Source organism: Salmo trutta, chromosome 12, assembly GCF_901001165.1.
Source record: "Salmo trutta chromosome 12, fSalTru1.1, whole genome shotgun sequence".
NCBI classification, from domain to species: Eukaryota; Metazoa; Chordata; class Actinopteri; order Salmoniformes; family Salmonidae; genus Salmo; species Salmo trutta.
Window position 1 is genome coordinate 72899243 of NC_042968.1, and position 20737 is coordinate 72919979.

Here is a 20737-nt window from a genome sequence, read left to right on the forward strand (position 1 = left end):
GGTTACTGCTGTAAGTACAATGTATTCCCATTGTATGGTTAGGGTTAGTACTTTTATCCTACTTTCTATCCTGCTTTTTGAGCCAAGGTCCAGGAGCTCGGCTCTGGGTTGCTCCAGCTCAGTGTAACCACTGCACAGGACATTACATTTTAAAAGTGGACAATATTTATTTGAAAATACAAGAAAGGTTACCATAAGGTCTTGTAGTTGGGGATAGGCTTGCTTTGTTTCTCAATTTCTGTTTGTGAAATGCTTGACTATTCAACTACAATAAAAACATGAACACTGAAAAAGTGTTGCCAAGATACTGCCAGTCATTTCCATGTTTTATGACTGAAACCATGGGGTCTGTGACCGACAGCGAGACACTCCTAGGTAATAAAAACCTACTTGTTGATAAGGGGTCCAAAGGACGTTCCCTGCCTGTGGACAGAAGCTCATAGAACAGGATTTGAAAAGAAACTTGACATCTTTCTGCTGGGGGAAATCTACAGTCTTGGCCTACCAGCGTCAAAACGATGGCAAATCCACTCTTACATGTCTTTTTACTTGGAGTTATGCTTCCTATAGCTTCGTCCATGAGTGAGTATATTCTATTTCTTAACATTCTGCATTTTCTCAACGAACCCTTGTTAATCGCTTTGCTTTAACTGCTTTAACTATAGTATGTGTGCTACTGTAACCAGATCACTGAGCTCCTACTTTGTCATAATTCCTTTATGTCCAGTTATATCAAAGCAAAATCAAAGTAAGGCAAACATGGTTACTAAGACTAGTATTGTAAATAATGTTGTATTTTTTCTCTGAAATGAATGAAATATGAATGAATTATGTAACCCATCCAATGTAAGGCTGAAGTTACATTTGTGAGTGGGATCATTTCTCAATAACATTGTGATGAATATTGAGAAAATGTTGAGAGAAGTGTGAAGATGATGCTAAGATGCTAGGAATGGAAAAACCTTGCTTTTCAAGCACAGGTGTGTCAGACTCAGAAATAAAAAAGAAATCAGACAGCTGAGATGGTTCAAATTAGATTTAGAATGTACTTGCAAATCATTAATAGAAACTGTATTTTTGCTATTGAAGAACTCTGTCCAAACTGGCAAGAGAACATGTACTGTAACTACTCTGTGACTGACAAGTGGCCATCTTCTGTCAGAGCCGTTTTGCAGTAGTAAGATGGACGAGGGGAAGGCAGTGGGGGGAAAGGAAGACGACAAACAACTGCAGTATTACTACAATGAGGGAAAAGGCGCCTGTTTTCCATTCTTCTACAAAGGACTGGAAGGGAATGAGAACCGCTTCAACACAGACAGGCAGTGTATGGAGGCCTGCTCTGACAAGTTTGACGAGCTCTACCCAGCTGCAGGTAGGCTGCTACAGAGGGTGGGGAGGGAGAGCGGCTGCTGTATGGCGGCCATTTTGTTAGGCGTAGATTCAAAGAGGATTCATGAACATAAAAGATAAGATATTGACAAAACCACATAATAAGCAAACAGACAACATACACAGCAATCCTATAATCTGATTATTATGCTACACTAACCTCTCTCAAAATGATCCATCCATCATAGAAGTTTGTCAAACCAATTCATATTCCTCATCTATTCTCTCTGCTCTCTCAGATGGAGTGTGTGGCCTCCCAGTGGACCATGGTAGTTGTTTTGCTATGTTGCTGATGCACTACTACAATGCAGAAGAGGGGAACTGTCGTGTCTTCCACTACAGCGGCTGTCAGGGCAATGGCAACCGCTTCGAGACCCGAGAGCAGTGTCTGCAGACATGCATGGGTCAGTTTACTATTTATTGTTGGGATGCCACTATTTCTCATCTCTTCCTCTGTTTGAGGTAATGACAATATACCTCAATATGCACTCAAAAATCAACAACCCATCATATTCAATATAATGAACCTACACATTTCTATATTTCACTCTATTGCCATGTGTAAAGGCTTGTTTCTGTATGAAAATTGTTTGTAGACATTGAAGTGCATTTTAATCATTGAGGTGCAATTCTCCTTTACAACAGACACTCACCTGACTTTAACTGTTCGGACTGTTCTTAGTCCATTAGAGGTCCTTCCTCCACCACGTCATTGCAACTCTGTCTGTATTATGCTTGTTCGTCCCGTTCATGTGAGATATTATTCTTCTGCAGCCAAAGCAGGAAGGTTTGCTGGTGCAATGGAACCAGGACCCAACCCAGATGAGAGTTCCACTAATGCAGGTACATCAATACCTTTGTGTACAGATAAGAAATGAGCTAATATCTTGATGATAATATTTGTAATTGAGCTATATTGTCGTTATGAAAGAGTTGCTTTTGTATTTTTGGTTCTTAATCCTAACTGTCTTTGTTGTGTTTGTCTCAGGACTGATTGTGGGTATTTTAGGAGGAATTGTGTTCGCAGTGGCGGTGATCTCTGCTATTGTTCTTTTTGTTGTCCAAAGGTAAGCAAAGGTGCAGCAATGTACTCTTACAAAGTCAATACAGTAAAAAAAATGAAGGAAAGGGGTGGGAACCCATCTTTGAATTTCGTGGTAATATCAATAAGTATGTTACCTCTGGAAATTATAGATTCAGATTTAAGATTTGATTACACTGAGATTTGAACATATTTTTTTACTTCACAGGAAAGAGAAATCAAGAAAAGGGAGTGAGCAGGTACCAACTCTTGAGATGAAGTAGAGATGCATCACCCTACACCCTTGTTTTGGATTTTGTTTAAATGTGTTATGTTTTAAATGTTGTACTCTATTTTGGTTGAATAAAAAAGGAAAATGTATCCCATGCCTTATCTATATATTTTTGGTTTACAAACTGTGGGATGTTGACAAAGATAGCAGGTGATGAGCATTAACCAAACTGTAAATAATGCCTGCACTATTGTATGTTGAATTTTGTAACAAGGACTGATCTCATCAACCCTCAAACTGGTCTCAGACTTATAAACTGATCAACTCTCTTTTTCAAGAAACCTAAACACTTATTCATGTTCAAATTCCAATGCCATGTTTTAAGCAGTGGGGGCTGGTGTGATGAGCTATAGGAGGATGGGCTCATTGTAAGGATTGGAATTAAATAAATGGAACGGAGTCAAGTGTGATTGCCATATGTTTGATACCGTTCCATTTATTTCATTCCAGCCATTACAATGAGCCCGTCCTCCTATAGCTCCTCCCACTATCCGCCACTGGTTTTAAGTTAATTATTTTTCAAATAAGTCTCTTACAAACAATTCAATAGATTGTTGAAAGGATTTATGTTTTAAAATTTGGATATGAATGTTTGCATTTGTTCTTTATTGTACAAACGTGAAAATAAATGCATTTTCAGAATTTGGTATGGTCTTTTCCTTCCAAGTTGTCCAAGCACATGGAAAAGTAAACTGATATGAAAAAGTCAACTGTTTGTTTTGCTCTGTGAAATATATATAAAAAAAATACCACTTTGATCTCCCAAAAATCCCTGGCACATTATAGATGGATTACATTTCAAATGTACTTTAGGTCTCTAAATATACAAACACTGACAATATTCCCCAGCTTAAAGGCTTTAAGATTCCATCCATACCTCAGTAGACAATTTCACTGCTTTGTCCTTAGTGACATCTGTTCACAATGGCAATTAGTATGTACATATGTACAATATGGAGATGATATTCAGTTATACTATAGGGTAGAGATTTTATATGTTGTTATATAATGCTATAAGTGGCTTTGGTCATACATGATTATCATTTAGTTATGAGAAATAATCTGGAAAGATATCCAGATATTCGAACATGTTAACTCTATGGCCAATACAGTACCCTGACTGCATTTGAGTAATTCTCAAATAAATAGAAAAGTAAAAAAGAAGTCACTTGAAACCTCCCTTTCACGTCCCCCTATTTTCATATAATGATTAAATTATTTTATGCTTAGGATTTTCATGAATATGACTGATGCATGAAGATCATGGATCATTTTGCTTTGTCATTATGGGGTATTGTGTGTAGATTGATGAGGTAAGAAAACATGAGCTGGCGCACACCCAGAATAATAGTTTGTGTGGAGGTGCTGACTAACTTCGAATAAACTTGTCACGTCCTGGCCAGTATATAAGGTTAATTGTTTTGTAGTTTGGTCAGGGCGTGACAGAGGGTATTTGTTTTATGTGGTTCGGGGTGGTGTGTTTGTGTAAAGGGTGTTTGATTTAGTATGTCCGGGTTTTGGTTTATGTCTAGGTAGTTCTATGTGGAATCTAGTGTGTGTGTTTCTATGTTTGGTTGATTGGGGCTCTCAGTTGAAGGCAGGTGTTGTCTATCTGCCTTTGATTGAGAGTCTCATAAATGAGGGTGTGTTTGTGTTTTGTGGGTGATTGTTCTGTGTTCAGCCCTAGGCTTTGCCAGACTGTTTAGTTGTTCGTTCTCTTGGTTTGTTATTTTGTATTCATTTTGGAAAGTTAATAAATCAAAATTGTTGTTTTATTCCTTTTGCTTATTTTCTGAATAACTGTAAGATGTAAATATTGTGTCGTTCCTGGAAGCTGTTGCCGTAGTGATAACCAAAAGATACCTGTGTTGTCCATAACTTTGCTCTTATTTTATAGAATTTATTTTGTATTTCACACAAAGAATAGAATTTGATTTATGAACATTTGTCCTTGTCTTATTTTTAAAGGTATTGACTGTGCTGCATATTGGTCCACATTTTCTGATGACGATTTCGCACTATCGTCGGAAGACGAGGACGACAAACGTGACAAAACTATCAAAATAAAGAAAGTCGCACACTCCATGTATAATCAAAGATTATACAGTGTGCGACTTTCTTTATGTAGATTGATGAGGAAAATAAATAATACATTTTTTAATAAGGCTGTAACGTAACAAAATGTGGAAAAAGGCAAGGCGTCTGAATACTTTCCGAATGCACCGAGAGCCACCAACTTAACCGCAAAGTAGTTGTCTGCTAATATGTTTTTAATTTTTTTTTAAATACACTCCAAATACAGCACATAAAATGTCAAATCAAATCCTATTTTATTTGTCACATGCACCGAATCCAACTGGTGTCACAGTATCTATCGTGGATTTGAAAGGAGGACCAAGGCGCAGCAGAAGTGTGGACACTCATGTTTCTTTAATTAACAAAACAAGTAAAGTATCCACTGGGAAAAACAATAAACAAAACAATGAACAGTAGTACTCACGATACGACAGTGTAGCAGGCTAAACCAAAAAAAGCAGTGCTCACCACAATTCCCCGCAAACACACAGACAAACACACCCAACTAATATAGGACTTCCAATCAAAGGCAACACCACACAGCTGCCTTCAATTGGAAGTCCACCCCAATTACCTCTACATAGAAACACCCAACCTAGACAGAACAAAGAAAACCCAACTTCTTCTGCCACGCCCTGACCAACCCTTATACACCTACTCCACCTGCTGGTCAGGACGTGACATTACCCCCCCCTAAAGGTGCAGACCCCGAATGCACCTTCAAAAGAAAAAACACAAAACACCCAAAACAACCTGAAAATTTCCCCCTAACTACAGGGAGGGAAGGGAGGGTGGCTGCCGTCAACGACGGCACTGTGCTACACCCCCCCTCCCCAACCCACCTATGTTGGAGGCGGCTCAGGTTCTGGCCGTTCCAGGCAGTCGGGGCAGTCTGGCGGCTCGGGGCGGTCTGGCGGCTCGGGCGGTCCGGCGGCTCGGGGCGGTCCGGCAGTTGGGGCGGTCCGGCAGTCGGGGCGGTCCGGCAGTTCAGGGCGGTCTGGCCACTCCGGCAGTTCAGGGCGGTCTGGCAGCTCTGGCGACTGTTGACTGGCGGGCAGCTCTGGCGACTGTTGACTGGCGGGCAGCTCTGGCGACTGTTGACTGGCGGGCAGCTCTGGCGACTGTTGACTGGCGGGCAGCTCCTGCCCCGTCAAACAGCCCTTGTGCCCCCCCTAAAAAATTATTGGGGGTGCCTCTCGGTCTCCCTTACCCGTCGTGTCTCCCAGTCCTCGCCAGCCTTCTTCCGCTGCTTGGTCCTTAGTTGGTGGGGAATTCTGTCACAGTATCTATCGTGGATTTGAAAGGAGGACCAAGGCGCAGCAGAAGTGTGGACACTCATGTTTCTTTAATTAACAAAACAAGTAAAGTATCCACTGGGAAAAACAATAAACAGTACTCACGATACGACAGTGTAGCAGGCTAAACCAAAAAAAGCAGTGCTCACCACAATTCCCCGCAAACACACAGACAAACACACCCAACTAATATAGGACTTCCAATCAAAGGCAACACCACACAGCTGCCTTCAATTGGAAGTCCACCCCAATTACCTCTACATAGAAACACCCAACCTAGACAGAACAAAGAAAACCCAACTTCTTCTGCCACGCCCTGACCAACCCTTATACACCTACTCCACCTGCTGGTCAGGACGTGACAACTGGTGTAGATTTTACCCTGAAATAAGTGGAATTGTATCAAATACATAAAACACATGGTTTCCATGTGTTTGATGCCATCCCATTTGCAGCAGCCTCCACTGATACATGAAGGCAGGGCAAAGTGACTAGGTATAGCACATGGAGATGTGTGAAACGTGCTCCTCAGCCTGAGGTGTCCCACATGCGTCGTCTCATTAGCTAGCTTTTGAGGTGGCGCGATCGGCTAAACCGCTTGAGGAGGGCGATCACGTGTGTTTGTAGGGCAGAGTTCGCGTCAGGTATAGGCCGAAGTGGAACTCGCTAAGTAAGCAGCGTGATATCCTATATATAGGCATCGGGTTAGATAATAATAATAATAATAATAGTAAAACAAAGAACAGAGTAGCAGCTGCAAATTATGATTGTAAAAGTGCGTGTGTTTGTGTTGTATCGGTCTGCGTGTGTGTGTGCGTGCGTATGTAATGTACAATTGAAGTCGGAGGTTTACATACACTTTTGCCAAATACATTTAAACTCAGTATTTTCACAATTCCTGACATTTAATCCAAGTAAACATTCCCTGTCTTAGGTCAGTTAGGATCACCACTTTATTTTAAGAATAGGGAAATGTCAGAATAATAGTAGAGAGAATGATTTATTTCTTTCATCACATTCCCAGTGGGTCAGAAGTTTACATACACTCAATTAGTATTTGGTAGCATTGCCTTTAAATTGTTTAACTTGGGTCAAACATTTCGAGTAGCCTTCCACAAGCTTCCCACAATAAGTTGGGGGAATTTTGGCCCATTCCTCAGACAGAGCTGGTGTAACTGAGTCAGGTTTGTAGGCCTCCTTGCTCGCACACACTTTTTCAGTTCTGCCCACAAATTTTCCATAGGATTGAGGTCAGGGCTTTGTGATGGCCACTCCAATACCTTGACTTTGTTGTCCTTAAGCCATTTTGCCACAACTTTGGAAGTATGCTTGGAGTCATTGTCCATTTGGAAGACCCATTTGCAACCAAGCTTTAACTTCCTGACTGATGTCTTGAGATGTTGCTTCAATATATCCACATAATTTTCTTTCCTCATGATACCATCTATTTGTGAAGTGCACCAGCCCCTCCTACAGCAAAGCACCCCCACAACATGATGCTGCCACCCCGTGCTTCACGGTTGGGATAGTGTCCTTCGACTTGCAAGCCTCCCCCTTTTTCCTCCAAACATAATGATGGTCATTATGGCCAAACAGTTCTATTTTTTTTTTCATCAGACCAGAGGACATTTCTCCAAAAAGTACGATCTTTGTCCCCATGTGCAGTTGCAAACCGTAGTCTGGCTTTTTTTATGGCGGTTTTGGAGCAGTGGCTTCTTCCTTGCTGAGCGGCCTTTCAGGTTATGTAGATATAGAACTCGTTTTACTGTGGATATAGATACTTTTGTACCTGTTTCCTCCAGCATCTACAGAAGGTCATTTGCTGTTGTTCTGGGATTGATTTGCACTTTTCGCACCAAAGTACATTCATCTCTAGGAGACGGAACGCGTCTCCTTCCTGAGTGGTATGACGGCTGCGTGGTCTCATGGTGTTTATACTTGCGTACTATTATTTGTACAGATGAACGTGGTACCTTCAGGCGTTTGGAAATTGCTCCCAAGGATGAACCAGACTTGTGGAGGTCTACAATTTTATTTCTGAGGTCTTGGCTGATTTCTTTTGATTTTCCCATGATGTCAAGCAAAGAGGCACTGAGTTTGAAGGTAGGCCTTGAAATACATCCACAGGTACACCTCCAATTGACTCAAATGATGTCAATTAGCCTATCAGAAGCTTCTAAAGCCATGACATCATTTCCTGGAATTTTCCAATCTGTTTAAAGGCACAGTCAACTTAGTGTATGTAAACTTGTGGCCCACTGGAATTGTGATACAGTGAATTATAAGTGAAATAAATTGTCTGTAAACAATTGTTAAAATGACTTGTGTCATGCAGAAAGTAGATTTAATAACCGACTTGCCAAAACTATAGTTTATTAACAAGAAATTTGTGGAGTGGTTGAAAAACGAGTTTTAATGACTCCAACCTAAGTGTATGTAAACTTCCGACTTCAACTGTATGTGAATGTGTGTAGGAGTGTAAATGTAGTGTGGTGTGTTTATGGTTTGTCTAGTGAGTGTGCGTAGGGTCAGTGCAAGATATAATCAGTGCAGATAGTTTGGGTACCATTCATTTACTATTTAGCAGTGTTATGGCTTGGGGGTAGAAGCTGTCTCGGAGCCTGTTGTTCCGAGAGCTGATGCTCTGGTACCCTTTGCTGGACGGAAGCAGAGTGAACAGTCTATGGCTTTCCATGCCAAATCTTTTCAGCCTACTGAGTGGGAAGAGGCGCTGCTGTGCCCTCTTCACGACTGTGCAGGTGCGTGTGGACCATGTTAAGTCCTTAGTGACATGGACACCAAGGAACTTGAAGCTCTTGACCCGCTCCACAACAGCCCGTTGATGTGGATGGGGCGTACTCTCCTCTCTTTCTCCTATAGTCCAGGATCAGCTCCTTGGTCTTTCTGAGGTTGAGGAAGAGGTTGTTGTCTACCACTGCTAAACCTTTGACCTCCTCCCTGTAGGCTGACTCATCGCCGTAGGTGATCAGGCCTACCACCGTCGTGTTGTCAGCAAACTTGATGATGGTGTTGGAGTCGTGCATGGCCACAGTCGTGAGTGAACATGGAGTACAGGAGGAGACAAAGCACACACACCTGAGGGGCCCTGTGTTGAGGGTCAGCGTGGCAGAGGTGTTGTTGCCTACCCTCACCACTTGGGGCCGACTCGTCAGGAAGTTCAGGATCCAGTTGCAGAGGGAGGGGTTCAGTCCCAGGGTCCCCAGCTTGGTGATGAGCTTGGAGGGGATTATAGTGTTGAATGCTGAGCTGTAGTTTATGAACAGCATTCTCACATAGTTATTTCTCCTCTTGTTCACATGGGAGAGGGCAGTATGAAGTCCAGTTGAGATTGCGTCATCTGTGGATCTGTTGGGGCGGTATGCGAAGTGGAGTGGGTCTATGGTATCTGGGATTGTGTTGATGTGTGTCATGACCGGCCTTTCAAAGCAGTTCATAATTACAGATGTGAGTGCTACAAGGCGATAGTCATTTAGGCAGGTTACCTTGAAATTCTTCGGAATAGGGACAATGGTGGTCAGTTTGAAACATGTTGGGATTACAGACTGGGATAAGGATAGATTGAAAATGTTTGTGAAGACACTTACTAGCTGGTCTGTGCATGTTTTGAGAACGCGCCCTGGTATTCTGTCTGTGATTGTTAACTTTTTTTTACATTTTATTCACATTGGCCACGGAGAGCGAGATCACACAGTCACCCGGAAAAACAGGGGCTTTCACGCAATATTCCTTGAAGCGAGCATATAAGACATTTCGTTTGGGAGTTCTGCATTGCTGGGCAACTCATGGCTGGGTTTCTCTTTGTAATCCGTTTTCTTCTGCAAGCCCTGCCACATACGACAAGCGCTGGAGCCGGTGTAATAGGATTCCACCTTCCTCTTATATTGTCCTTTTGCATGTTTGATGTCTCGCCGGAGGTCGTAGCGTTCTTGTATGCATCCATGTCCATGTCCCATTCCTTGTAAGTGGTAGCTCTAGCTTTTAGCAAAGAGCGGATAATGCCTGTAATCCATGTTTTTTGGTTTGGATACGTTGTGAGGATGACATCATCTATGCACGTATTGATGAAGCGTGTGACTGCTGTGGTAAACTCCTCAATGCTATCGGGTGAATCCCGGAACATATCCCAGTCTGTACTAGCAAAACAGTCTTGTAGCCTCTGGTCTGCTTCATCCGATCACTTCCATATTGAGCACATTACTGGTACTTCCTGTTTGAGCTTTTTTTGTAAACTGGAAGCAGGAGAATGGAGTCATGGTCAGATTTGCCAAAGGGAGGACCTTGAATGGATTTCTATGGGTAGAATAAAAGTGGTCTAGTTTTAGCGCCCCTAGTGGCGCAGGAGATGTGTTGGTAGACATGAGGTAGGACGGTTTTAAGTCTCCCCACGTTAGTCTCCGCCAACCAGAAATGCTGCCTCGTATAAACACCCCTATTGAAGAGCAGTCCTGCTAAATAGCCTGATGAGTGGAAGTGTACCTGCTGCTCCTTGATTCTTCCCATAAACATATAGGCCTAATCATGTGTTATAAACATCACTATGTAAGAACAACATACTTAATAGTTTGATGAGCGGAAGTGTACCTGCTGCTCCTTGACTCTCATGCAATTCTTGTACTTTTTCATGGCAATCCTTGTAATGCAGTCCAGATGTGCATTGGTCAGTCTGTTCCTCTGTTTTCTCTTCACAGAGTTCATGGTTGAAAATGTTGATTCACAAGTGTATGTGCTCACCTTTTGCACACACTGCTTCAGAGCTGGGCACTCTGTGTCAGGGGCCATGTTCCAGAAGTGTAAAATCTTATATTCCACATTATATTCTAAAACATATTTTTGCATTTTTTTATAATTTCGCTCGCTCTCCCAATTCCACCGCTAGTTACCTGACTTTTTTCTTTCCCTTGGTGCTGGAGATTCAGTGTATTCAGATGGCAATTGATGTCAGTCAACGTGGCCAGCTTTATTATCCACTCAGGATTCTCCAAGTCTGGCTCTTCTCTCCTCTTGGTTGAGAGGGATTTGTGAGTTTGGGGGAGGAGACTCAAAAACCACCCTAAGTACTCTGCCACAAGATAACCATCTCACCTCGTTGTGCATCACCAAGTCACTGTATTTTGTCTCATACTCCTGCAGCAGTTCACAAAACTGCCGATGATTCAGTGCTCTTGAAACAATACAGTTGACCACTTGTACAAGCAGTTGCATCACATTCTTCAACTCACTGTTCTTGAGTTTTGCCAAGAGTCCCTCCTGATGTATGATGCAATGAAACACAGCGAAGTTGGGGATCCCTTCTCTCTTTCTCATCAGCCCGACAAGTCCCTTCTCTTTCCCAGGCATGTTTGGGGCGCCATCAGTGCACACACATGCGAGCTTTGACCTGTTCAGATTGTTCTCATCCATAAATGTCTAAAGTGCATTCAACATATCTTCTCCTCTTGTTTAACTCTTGCAGTGGTAGTAAGCACAACAGTTCTTACCAATTAGATTAATCTTTCGGGAACCGGACCCATATGCATAACTGAGCGATGTCACAAACATCTGTGCTTTCATCCAATGCTATTCTGAAACACGGAGCCGCTGATATATCCTCGTTTAGATCCTTACCGATGTACTTTCCTATTTCTTCAACCCTTCTTATTATGGTTGTGTCCGACAGTTGCAGTCCTTTAATTTGTTTTAGAATTGCATCTTTGTTACTGAAATAAGCATAAATTATTTCTGATGAATACAAAAAACACTTTTTCACTGTCTGCATCCGTAATCCACGTAATCTCATATGTTGCCTCTGTCGATTTCTCTGCAGCAGAAGTTGTTCTGTTCAACTGCTGCTGTGCTTTCAGCAAAGCAGTAAGTTGCTGAATGTAATTTTTTCGTAGGTTACTGCCATGTGTTTATTTCTCATTGCATGTGTGGTGTTGAAATGGCATTGCCCCTTTTAAAACCAGCACACATCTTCTTGCAAATTAAATAAAGTGGATTTGTGCCATTAAGTACAAAGAAATTATGTTGTCCATTTTTCTTGAAACATTCAATTTTCATCTTTCAACAGCCGTACCTTTCTCTTTTTGCTAAATTGTCCCTCATTTGTGTGTGCGGGTACACTAGCTTACTCATCCTCACCCTCCTCATTGTCATGTTCAGTTGCAGTAACTGGTTGCTCATTATTTCATTTTTGCTTGTGCTTGACTACTACAAATAGTTTGGTAGTTCGATTTGACCAAAGATGGGGATAAATAATGACTTTGATGCAGCCAAAAACCTTCATTCTGCTCTCCACCTCCCACCCCTGTATCTAGCCTTGTTGAGAGCATAGCAACAGTTTACTCGACTGCACATGTTGATGCAGCAGCTCAACATCATATTATACTGCCACCTATTGGGCAAGCAAAATAGTGCAGTTTGTGTTTGTGGAATTTGACTGCTCAGAAACGATTTGAAATTGTGCTGTATTTGGTAGTCTGCAGGGTTGGGTAGGTTACTTTCTAAATGTAATCCGTTACCGTTACTAGTTACCTGTCCAAAATAGTAATCAGTAATGTAACTTTTGGATTACCCAAACTCACTGCTCAAACTCTGATTAAATTCAGTTACTTTTAGATTACTTTCCCCTTTAAATGCATTAGAAGAAGACAAAAATGTATGTTACCAATTGAGCACATCTATTTTAGGATAAATCAATGTTAAAGTTTACATAGCTAGCCATATATGGATGTTACATTGCTGGGCAACTCATGGCTGGGTTTCTCTTTGTAATCCGTTTTATTTTAATCTTTCTGAATTTAAAAGTAATCCTCGAAGTATCTGTAATCTGATTACAATATTTTTTGCTGGTATTTTAACAGATTATAGTTCGTTTTTTTGTAATCCCGTACGTGTAACACATTACATGTAATCTGTTACTCCCCAACTCTGCTAGTCTGTACATTTAAAATATAAATATTACTGGACTATATCAACAATAGACGAATGAAACAAATACTAAAATATCGTTTTGGGGAGTTTTCCTTTAACCGTTCTAAATGTCAATTTCAACGGGGTGACGTCAGGGTTGAACGTCCCAAGGATACCGTATAGCAACAAAAGAGAGGGAACCCTTGCTTTGCACGCCTTTTAACGTCAGTACTCCCCTAGGAGTAGAGTAACTAAGCTCAGTTACGCTGTGTGCACTGCTGTCACAGTAGCCTTTTTACGACATAACACCGCTGTCGTTAGGCGCATATGTTGGATTTTAATGTCAGAAAACCAAGGGAAATTAATTTGTTTTTATCAAGCTTCAGTATAGTCCAGTAACGTTACATATAATATTGCATCCGAGTTTATCGAATAAATACGATTTAGAAAGAAATGGAGGGGCTCTTCCACGAAGATTTGGCAGCCTTGTCAGATTTGGATGAACAAAGTTTGTTGGAATCCCTGAGTCAACGGTTCAAACAAGATCGCATCTATGTAAGTATAAGTTCAGACTTGAAATGTGCATGTGACTGTTTTGGGAAAAGCAACGTGGTTTCAGAGCAAAGTCCTATTGTTCTGTACGCAAATCCGATACAATTCATTTAGTATGATATGTTACGTTTCGCATGGTATTAACTTGTGGATGTCCATCATCCACTTCGTATGATATGTTACGAATTACAATTTGTATGATACGTTACGAATTTCAATTCGTACGATATGTTACGAATTTGCAAAAAGGAAGAATGATATGTTACAAATTCCAATTTGTTGTAGCTAACGTTAGCTAGCAGGGCTAACGTTAGTGCTAGGGGTTAGGGCAGGGTTTCGTAACTGATTCCCTCGGGAGTGGTTTTATTTGGCCCCCCAAGTTTTGTGTAAACAAAAACTCAACAATGTTGAAGGGTTGGGATCTATGAACAACACAAATATCAGTCATATATCAACATGTCATTTTAATTCATGCCATTGTTGGCTGCCAGAACAAAACCTTTGTCAAATGAAATTGTAATTGTCAGATGCTTCGTCAACAACAAGTGTAGACTAACAGTGAAATGCTTACTTAGGCCCTTCCCAACAATGCAGAATACATCAAATAAAATAATAATAATAATAATAATAAAAAAGAATGATAGTAACACAAGGAATAAATACGCAATGAGATATTTGGAAAGCAGACCCCTTGACTTTTTTACAAATTTTGTTAAGTTACAGCCTTATTCCAAAATGGATGAAATAAAAGATTTGCCTCATCAATCTACACACACTACCCCATAATGGCAAAGCAAAAACAACAGTTTTTTTTTTTACATTTTTGCAAATGTATAAAAAACAGAAATACCTTATTTGCTGTGAGACTTGAAATTGAGCTCCGGTGCATCCTGTTTCCATTGACCATCCTTGAAATGATTCTAACACTTCATTGGAGTCCACCTGTGGTCAATTCAATTGATTGGACAGGATTTGGAAAGGCACACACCTGTCTATATAACTTCCCACAGTTGACAGTGCATGTCAGAACAAAAACCAAGCCATGAGGTCGAAGGAATTGTCCATAGAGCTCCAAGACAGGATTGTGTCGAGGCACAGATCTGGGGAAGGGTACCAAAACATTTCTGCAGCACTGAAGGTCCCCAAGAACAAAGTGGCATCCATCATTCTTAAATGGAGGAAGTTTGGAACCACCAAGTTTGCCAAAAGGCACCTAAAACACTGACCATGAAAAACAAGGTTCTAGATATGTACATATACTGTAGGTAGGGGTGAAGTGACTAGGCAACAGGATCGATAATAGACAGTAGCTGCAGCGTGTGTGGAAGTGTGTATGTGTGTAGAGTCGGTGACATTGACTCTATGCAGTGACACTGGAGTGGTGTGTCTTTGAAAGTACAGTACACATTAATTGGGCGGCAGGTAGCCTAGCGGTTAAAGTGTTGGGCCAGTAACCTAATAAACGCTCTCTCTTTCTCTCCTACCGCCTTTCTCTACAAGACCTACATTGGGGACATCTTGGTGGCCATAAATCCATTTAAATACCTCCCTCTCTATGTGAAAGAGGTAAGTACTCCCACAAGACCAATAAGCATTCAGCTGTGCTGGCAGACTTTCTCCTAAAAGCTGCCCTAACTATCCTGTGACTCACTATAACCTGGAAAACATTAAAGTTGGCATATTGCAATTAATAAAGGCACTTCAACCCAGAAGATAAGTTATTTTCTTGGAATAGGACTAGACACTGAACGTGCCATTGTTTTTGGGACTTTTGAATAGCTCCCATAATATTGAGGCTTTAGCACTTATGCTTGCCTTTGTTATCTTAGGTGACATAACTGACCAGTAATCTTTAAAAAAAATCTAAACTATTTGTAGACAATGGCTTTAAAGATGTTCCTCCTTGTATCTGTGCAGGTGTCAGAGAGGTATAAGTACCATGAGAAGAGCAAGCTACCTCCTCATATATTCGCTGTGGCAGACAGGGCCTACCAGTCCATGATGGGAAGGTTAGCCACGGGACCCCGAAACCAATGCATTGTTATCAGGTGAGTCCATTATTAAGAGTCTAGTACTTATTTTACATTACTGAGCCAAGCTGTGTTGGACTAGCCTGGTCACATATCCACTATAATAGTTGCTGGAAACATGTTGTAAAGGACAATGAACAGAAAGTATCCAAGCCAGCACTGTAACAACGGTTAATGTAATATACCGGTTAATGTAATAACTTTTCTATTTGTAATAACTTTTTGATTTTGTACGTAATAAAACCGGTTAATGTAATAACTTGCTGGTTAATGTAATAAAATGTTCCGCTATTAACCTGTAATTATTAAATTAACTAGTGAGTAACAACTTTTTGGAGGAATAATGTAATAATTTCAACCAATCATGTAATAACATACCAAAATCAATGTTTTTATGTACTACTTTTCTCAATTTGATGCGCATACAGTTGAAGTCGGAAGTTTACATACACTTAGGTTGGAGTCATTAAAACTTGTTTTTCAACCACTCCACAAATTTCTTGTTAACAAACTATAGTTTTGGCAAGTCGGTTAGGACATCTACTTTGTGCATGACACAAGTCATTTTCCCAACAATTGTTTACAGACACAGTGAATTATAAGTGAAATAATCTATCACAATTCCAGTGGGTCAGAAGTTTACAAACACTAAGTTGACTGTGCCTTTTAAACAGCTTGGAAAATTCCAGAAAAGGATGGCATGGCTTTAGAAGCTTCTGATAGGCTAATTGACATCATTTGAGTCAATTGGAGGTGTACCTGTGGATGTATTTCAAGCCTACCTTCAAACTCTGTGCCTCTTTGCTTGACATCATGGGAAAATCAAAAGAAATCAGCCAAGACCTCAGAAATAAAATTGTGGACCTCCACAAGTCTGGTTCATCCTTGGGAGCAATTTCCAAACGCCTGAAGGTACCACGTTCATCTGTACAAACAATAGTATGCAAGTATAAACACCATGGGACCATGCTGCCGTCATACCGCTCAGGAAGGAGACGCGTTCTGTCTCCTAGAGATGAACGTCCTTTGGTGCGAAAAGTGCAAATCAATCCCAGAACAACAGCAAAGGACCTTGTGAAGATGCTGGAGGAAGCAGATACAAAAGTATCTATATCCACAGTAAAACGAGTCATATATCGACATAACCTGAAAGACCGCTCAGCAAGGAAGACGCCACTGCTCCAAAACCGCCATAAAAAAGCCAGACTATGGTTTGCAACTGCACATGGGGACAAAAATTTAACTTTTTGGAGAAATGTCCTCTGGTCTGATGAAACAAAAATAGAACTGTTTGGCCATAATGACCATCGTTTGGAGGAAAAGGGGGAGGCTTGCAAGCTGAAGAAAACCATCCCAACTGTGAAGCACGGGGGTGGCAGTATCATGTTGTAGGGGTGCTTTGCTGCAGGAGGGACTGGTGCACTACACAAAATAGATGGCAACATGAAGGAAAATTGTGTGGATATATTGAAGCAACATCTCAAGACATCAGTCAGGAAGTTAAAGCTTGGTCGCAAATGGGTCTTCCAAAGTTGTGGCAAAATGGCTTAAGGACAACAAAGTCAAGGTATTGGAGTGGCCATCACAAAGCCCTGACCTCAATCCTATAGAAAATTTGTGGGCAGAACTGAAAAAGTGTGTGCGAGCAAGGAGGCCTACAAACCTGACTCAGTTACACCAGCTCTGTCAGGAGGAATGGGCCAAAATTCACCCAGCTTATAGCTTGTGAAAGGCTTCCCAAAACGTTTGACCCAAGTTAATCAATTTAAAGCATGTAGACAGGCATCGTTAGTTACTGTTCTATTGAGCGTTAGAAGGGGCAAAACAAGTGACCTAAGCGACTGAGTGTGGTATGATTGTTAGTTCCAGGTGAGCTGGATCCAGGATCTAAGAAACAGCCACCCTCCGGGGTTTTCACACACGACAGTGTCAAGGGTTTGCCTAAAATTGTGCAATAAACATTCATTCGGTGGAAGTCCTGGAGCGAAAACAGCTTGTCGAAGGAAAATGGCAAGAATAGTGCAAGCTAAGAGGTTGGCCACAAACAGACCAATAACGGCGTAGTACAACAGGGATTTGCAGAATGGCATCTTGGAATGAACAACTTGTCGATCCTTGTCACGGATGGGCTATTGCAGCAGATGACCACACCGGGTTTGTCTCCTATCAGCTAAAAACAAGAAGAAGTGGCTCCAGTGGGCACGCGATCACCAACACTGGACAATTGAGGGGAAAAACATTGCCTGGAACATGACAGCGAGTTCAGTTTACTTGAGTGGCCTGCGCAGTCCCCAGACCTCAACCCAATCGAGCATCTTTGGGATGAGATGGAATGAGCTGTTCACAGCATGAATGTACCGCCGTCCAATCTGTAGCAACTGAATGCCATCGCATTAGCATGGACCAACATCCCTGTGGAATGTTTCCGACATCTTGTAGAATTCCCCGAAAAATTAGGCTGTTCTGGAGGCAATGGGAAGTCTGACCCAGTCCTAGATGGTGTACCTAAATAAATTTGCCGGTGAATGTAAAGACGCACACATTGAAATGTACACACACCAAATTAACTGCATATTAACTGCATATTCATACATGGAGACAGTTTGGTGAAGTGTGATTCACCAAACTACCAAACCAAATTGAAATGTAGACACACATACACTCGGGTAACACTTTACTTGATTGTAGATTGGCATTCATGAAACCTTTTATGAAACCATTCATGACATCAGTGGAATGGAATTTTCTAAATTAAAGTTGCAATAGAACACATCTTTACTTAGGCCAGGATTCAGTCACCCCTTTTCGGCTATTCACCATTTAAAGGCAATGTTACCCCTGTCGCGAAGATTGCATTGAGTAAATGCTGCAGATTCTTTAAATGCTTTAAATGTCAACCTGTTTTTATTACAGTATTACCAGTTATTTTATATTAGAAATATCTGGTGGGTTTGAGCTGGATGGTTGCTGGTGTTCCAAAAAAATATATATATATATATAACTAGGAAAGTCAGTTAAGAACAAATTGTTATTTACAATGACAGCCTACACCGGCCAAACCCGGACGACGCCAATTGTGCGTCGCCCTATTAAACTCCGAATCATGGCCGGTTGTGATACAGCCTGGATTCGAACCACAGTGTTTGTAGTGACGCCTCTAGCACTGAGATGCAGTTCCTTAGACCGCTGCGCCACTCGGGAGCCCACTTACTGACTGGTTTATTTCTGTGCAGAACTAGTTCACTAAATCCAACTCCACGATTTACGATGGAGTTGCGCGGCGACTGGTGTGGGCGGACTGGAGTTCTGACGTCACACAAATTATATTTTTATCAAAAACTATGAATTATAGCACCCAAAGGATACCTCTGTTATTTATTAGGGGTTTAGCAGCGAAGCTCGTAAAAGCTATTGTATTTGTTGGCTTTTATTATTCCTCTTCTTTAAAAATGTGGATACATAGATGATATGTACCAAATTTGGTGCTGATGGGTCCAGCAGTCCTGGAGAAGACGTTTAAAGTGGTCAACATCATTAAAAATGGTCCAAAAAAACTGAAAAGCATATTGTATTGCATGAGCAGCTTGATTGTGTGTTCTGATATTTGGCAAGTTTAGTAAACAGTACAAAAATAACTCATCCTAGGACAATGTGTCCAATTTTTCCTGATGTTGGCATAGTGGACACACATCTGAACCCCAGAAAAGCTGCTTGCAGCTTTAATTATTAAATGTTTTTACTCAAGCAATCGTAAAAAAATGACATGAACATCCCCTTGTACTTAAAAATTGCACACGCCTCTCCCCTCATTGAATTAACCCCAAAAAATGATGATTACAACCTCAAATAACAATAACTGTAGCGACCCTGTGTTTATGAACGTGGATATCGACTTTACCACTTGCGTTAACAGCATGGACAAGCTCACTTTCATTAAACTTGTTGGGGTTTGTAACAGATGTCTCTTTCCATTCATCAAATGACCAGTTTGGATGCTGGAATTAGTAGAGTGGATGAACATGCACAGGTAGCCTAAAGGATACTTTTTAAGTAGTCTAATCAGATTAAAACATTGTGACTGGTTGTGTTTATGCCACATCTAAAACAAGATCAATAGGGGAGATTTTTGAGCTGCGTTTCTCATGTCTTCACTGTTGTTTTAATGCGTAATGACGCACCTGGCCTCTCCACTGCCTATCAGCTATTCCTCTATGTTCTTGTGGATTTATATAGAAAATTGGTGCAGATTTGAATGATTTTATTTGTGGTATGATTGCTTATTGTAGATCTGGACAAACGATCCACCTACCACTATTGTCTCTGAATGGTGGAAAGAGGACAGGATTAGGTAGACTATATTGACCTGTGGTTTTGTAAGCGTGTGGAAAAGCGTAGTGCATACGGGAAGTACCAAAATACCTTAATAGTGGAGGCACATGCAAGCAGATGAGGACATTTAGCTATTGAAGAAATGTTTATATAGTAAAACCAGGGGGAAAAACGTACTACCCTCCCCTGTGTCCAATAAAAAAACTCAACCCTCCCCAATGCAACAAAAAAAAGTTGATCAACCCTCTATTCCCTCCTATTTTGGACTGCCCTCCCACCCCAGTAAATTTCTAACTGTCCCTTAAAGGACACAGCTGGAGATATACATCCTGTTCAATGTTTTGTTACGTTAACCAGCAAGTTATTATATTAACCGTTGTTACAAGCATGGTTCAGTTTGGGTTGGCACGATAGTGTGAATGTTTTTTATAAGCTGTCTTGAACACTATCCAGACATTTCCCGAAAAACGGCAACAAACACCAATGTCAGGTGGTTGTGCTTTGCTCAGCGTTAGCGGTTCTCTTTTATGCTGACATTGACAGCTTAGCTGTGTCCGTGTTTGTTGTGGCTGCAGATCTGCAGGCTTGCGTCATGTCAGCATTATCCTGCTGCTATATGCTGCCATAGTGAAGAGGTCTTGTGTAGCCTCCTGGTGAGAACACACTGTTTTTCCTTATCTGCCTCTGGTGACCTTCATCTAGCGTGAAATATGGCACCCTTTTATTGCAGATGGAAGAAAAACATATTTTTTTTTACTCTCCCTTTCTTTCTCTCTCTCTCTCTCTCTCTCTCTCTCTCTCTCTCTCTCTCTCTCTCTCTCTGCAAATCCCCTCATCTGAG

At 41.2% G+C, this 20737-nt stretch overlaps 2 protein-coding genes across 2 annotated transcripts in view; both read left to right on the forward strand.

Moving 5' to 3' along the window:
• Window positions 1-415: 415 nt before the first annotated feature.
• LOC115204122 (tissue factor pathway inhibitor) lies at window positions 416-3344 on the forward strand. Its single transcript, XM_029769451.1, has 6 exons — window positions 416-582; window positions 1163-1372; window positions 1629-1793; window positions 2164-2232; window positions 2378-2456; window positions 2640-3344. The coding sequence occupies exons 1-6, from the start codon at window positions 519-521 to the stop codon at window positions 2692-2694; spliced, it is 642 nt and encodes a 213-aa protein (XP_029625311.1). The 5' UTR covers window positions 416-518; the 3' UTR covers window positions 2695-3344.
• A 9845-nt stretch (window positions 3345-13189) lies between these two features.
• LOC115204123 (myosin-IIIb) overlaps window positions 13190-20737 on the forward strand; it is a 51262-nt gene continuing 43714 nt past the window's right edge. The window contains exons 1-3 of the mRNA XM_029769452.1: window positions 13190-13540; window positions 15038-15103; window positions 15455-15585. Of these exons, the coding sequence (XP_029625312.1) occupies window positions 13439-13540; window positions 15038-15103; window positions 15455-15585 (299 nt within the window). The 5' untranslated portion in view covers window positions 13190-13438. The remainder of the gene's footprint in view (window positions 13541-15037; window positions 15104-15454; window positions 15586-20737) is intronic.

Excerpts from the sequence above, each read along its gene's own strand:
- LOC115204122 (XM_029769451.1), top strand. The coding sequence starts at position 519 with ATGGCAAATCCACTCTTACATGTCTTTTTACTTGGAGTTATGCTTCCT. Across the intron at positions 1,373-1,628 it reads CGAGCTCTACCCAGCTGCAG|ATGGAGTGTGTGGCCTCCCA; the intron begins GTAGGCTGCTAC and ends CTGCTCTCTCAG. Across the intron at positions 2,457-2,639 it reads GTTCTTTTTGTTGTCCAAAG|GAAAGAGAAATCAAGAAAAG; the intron begins GTAAGCAAAGGT and ends TTTACTTCACAG.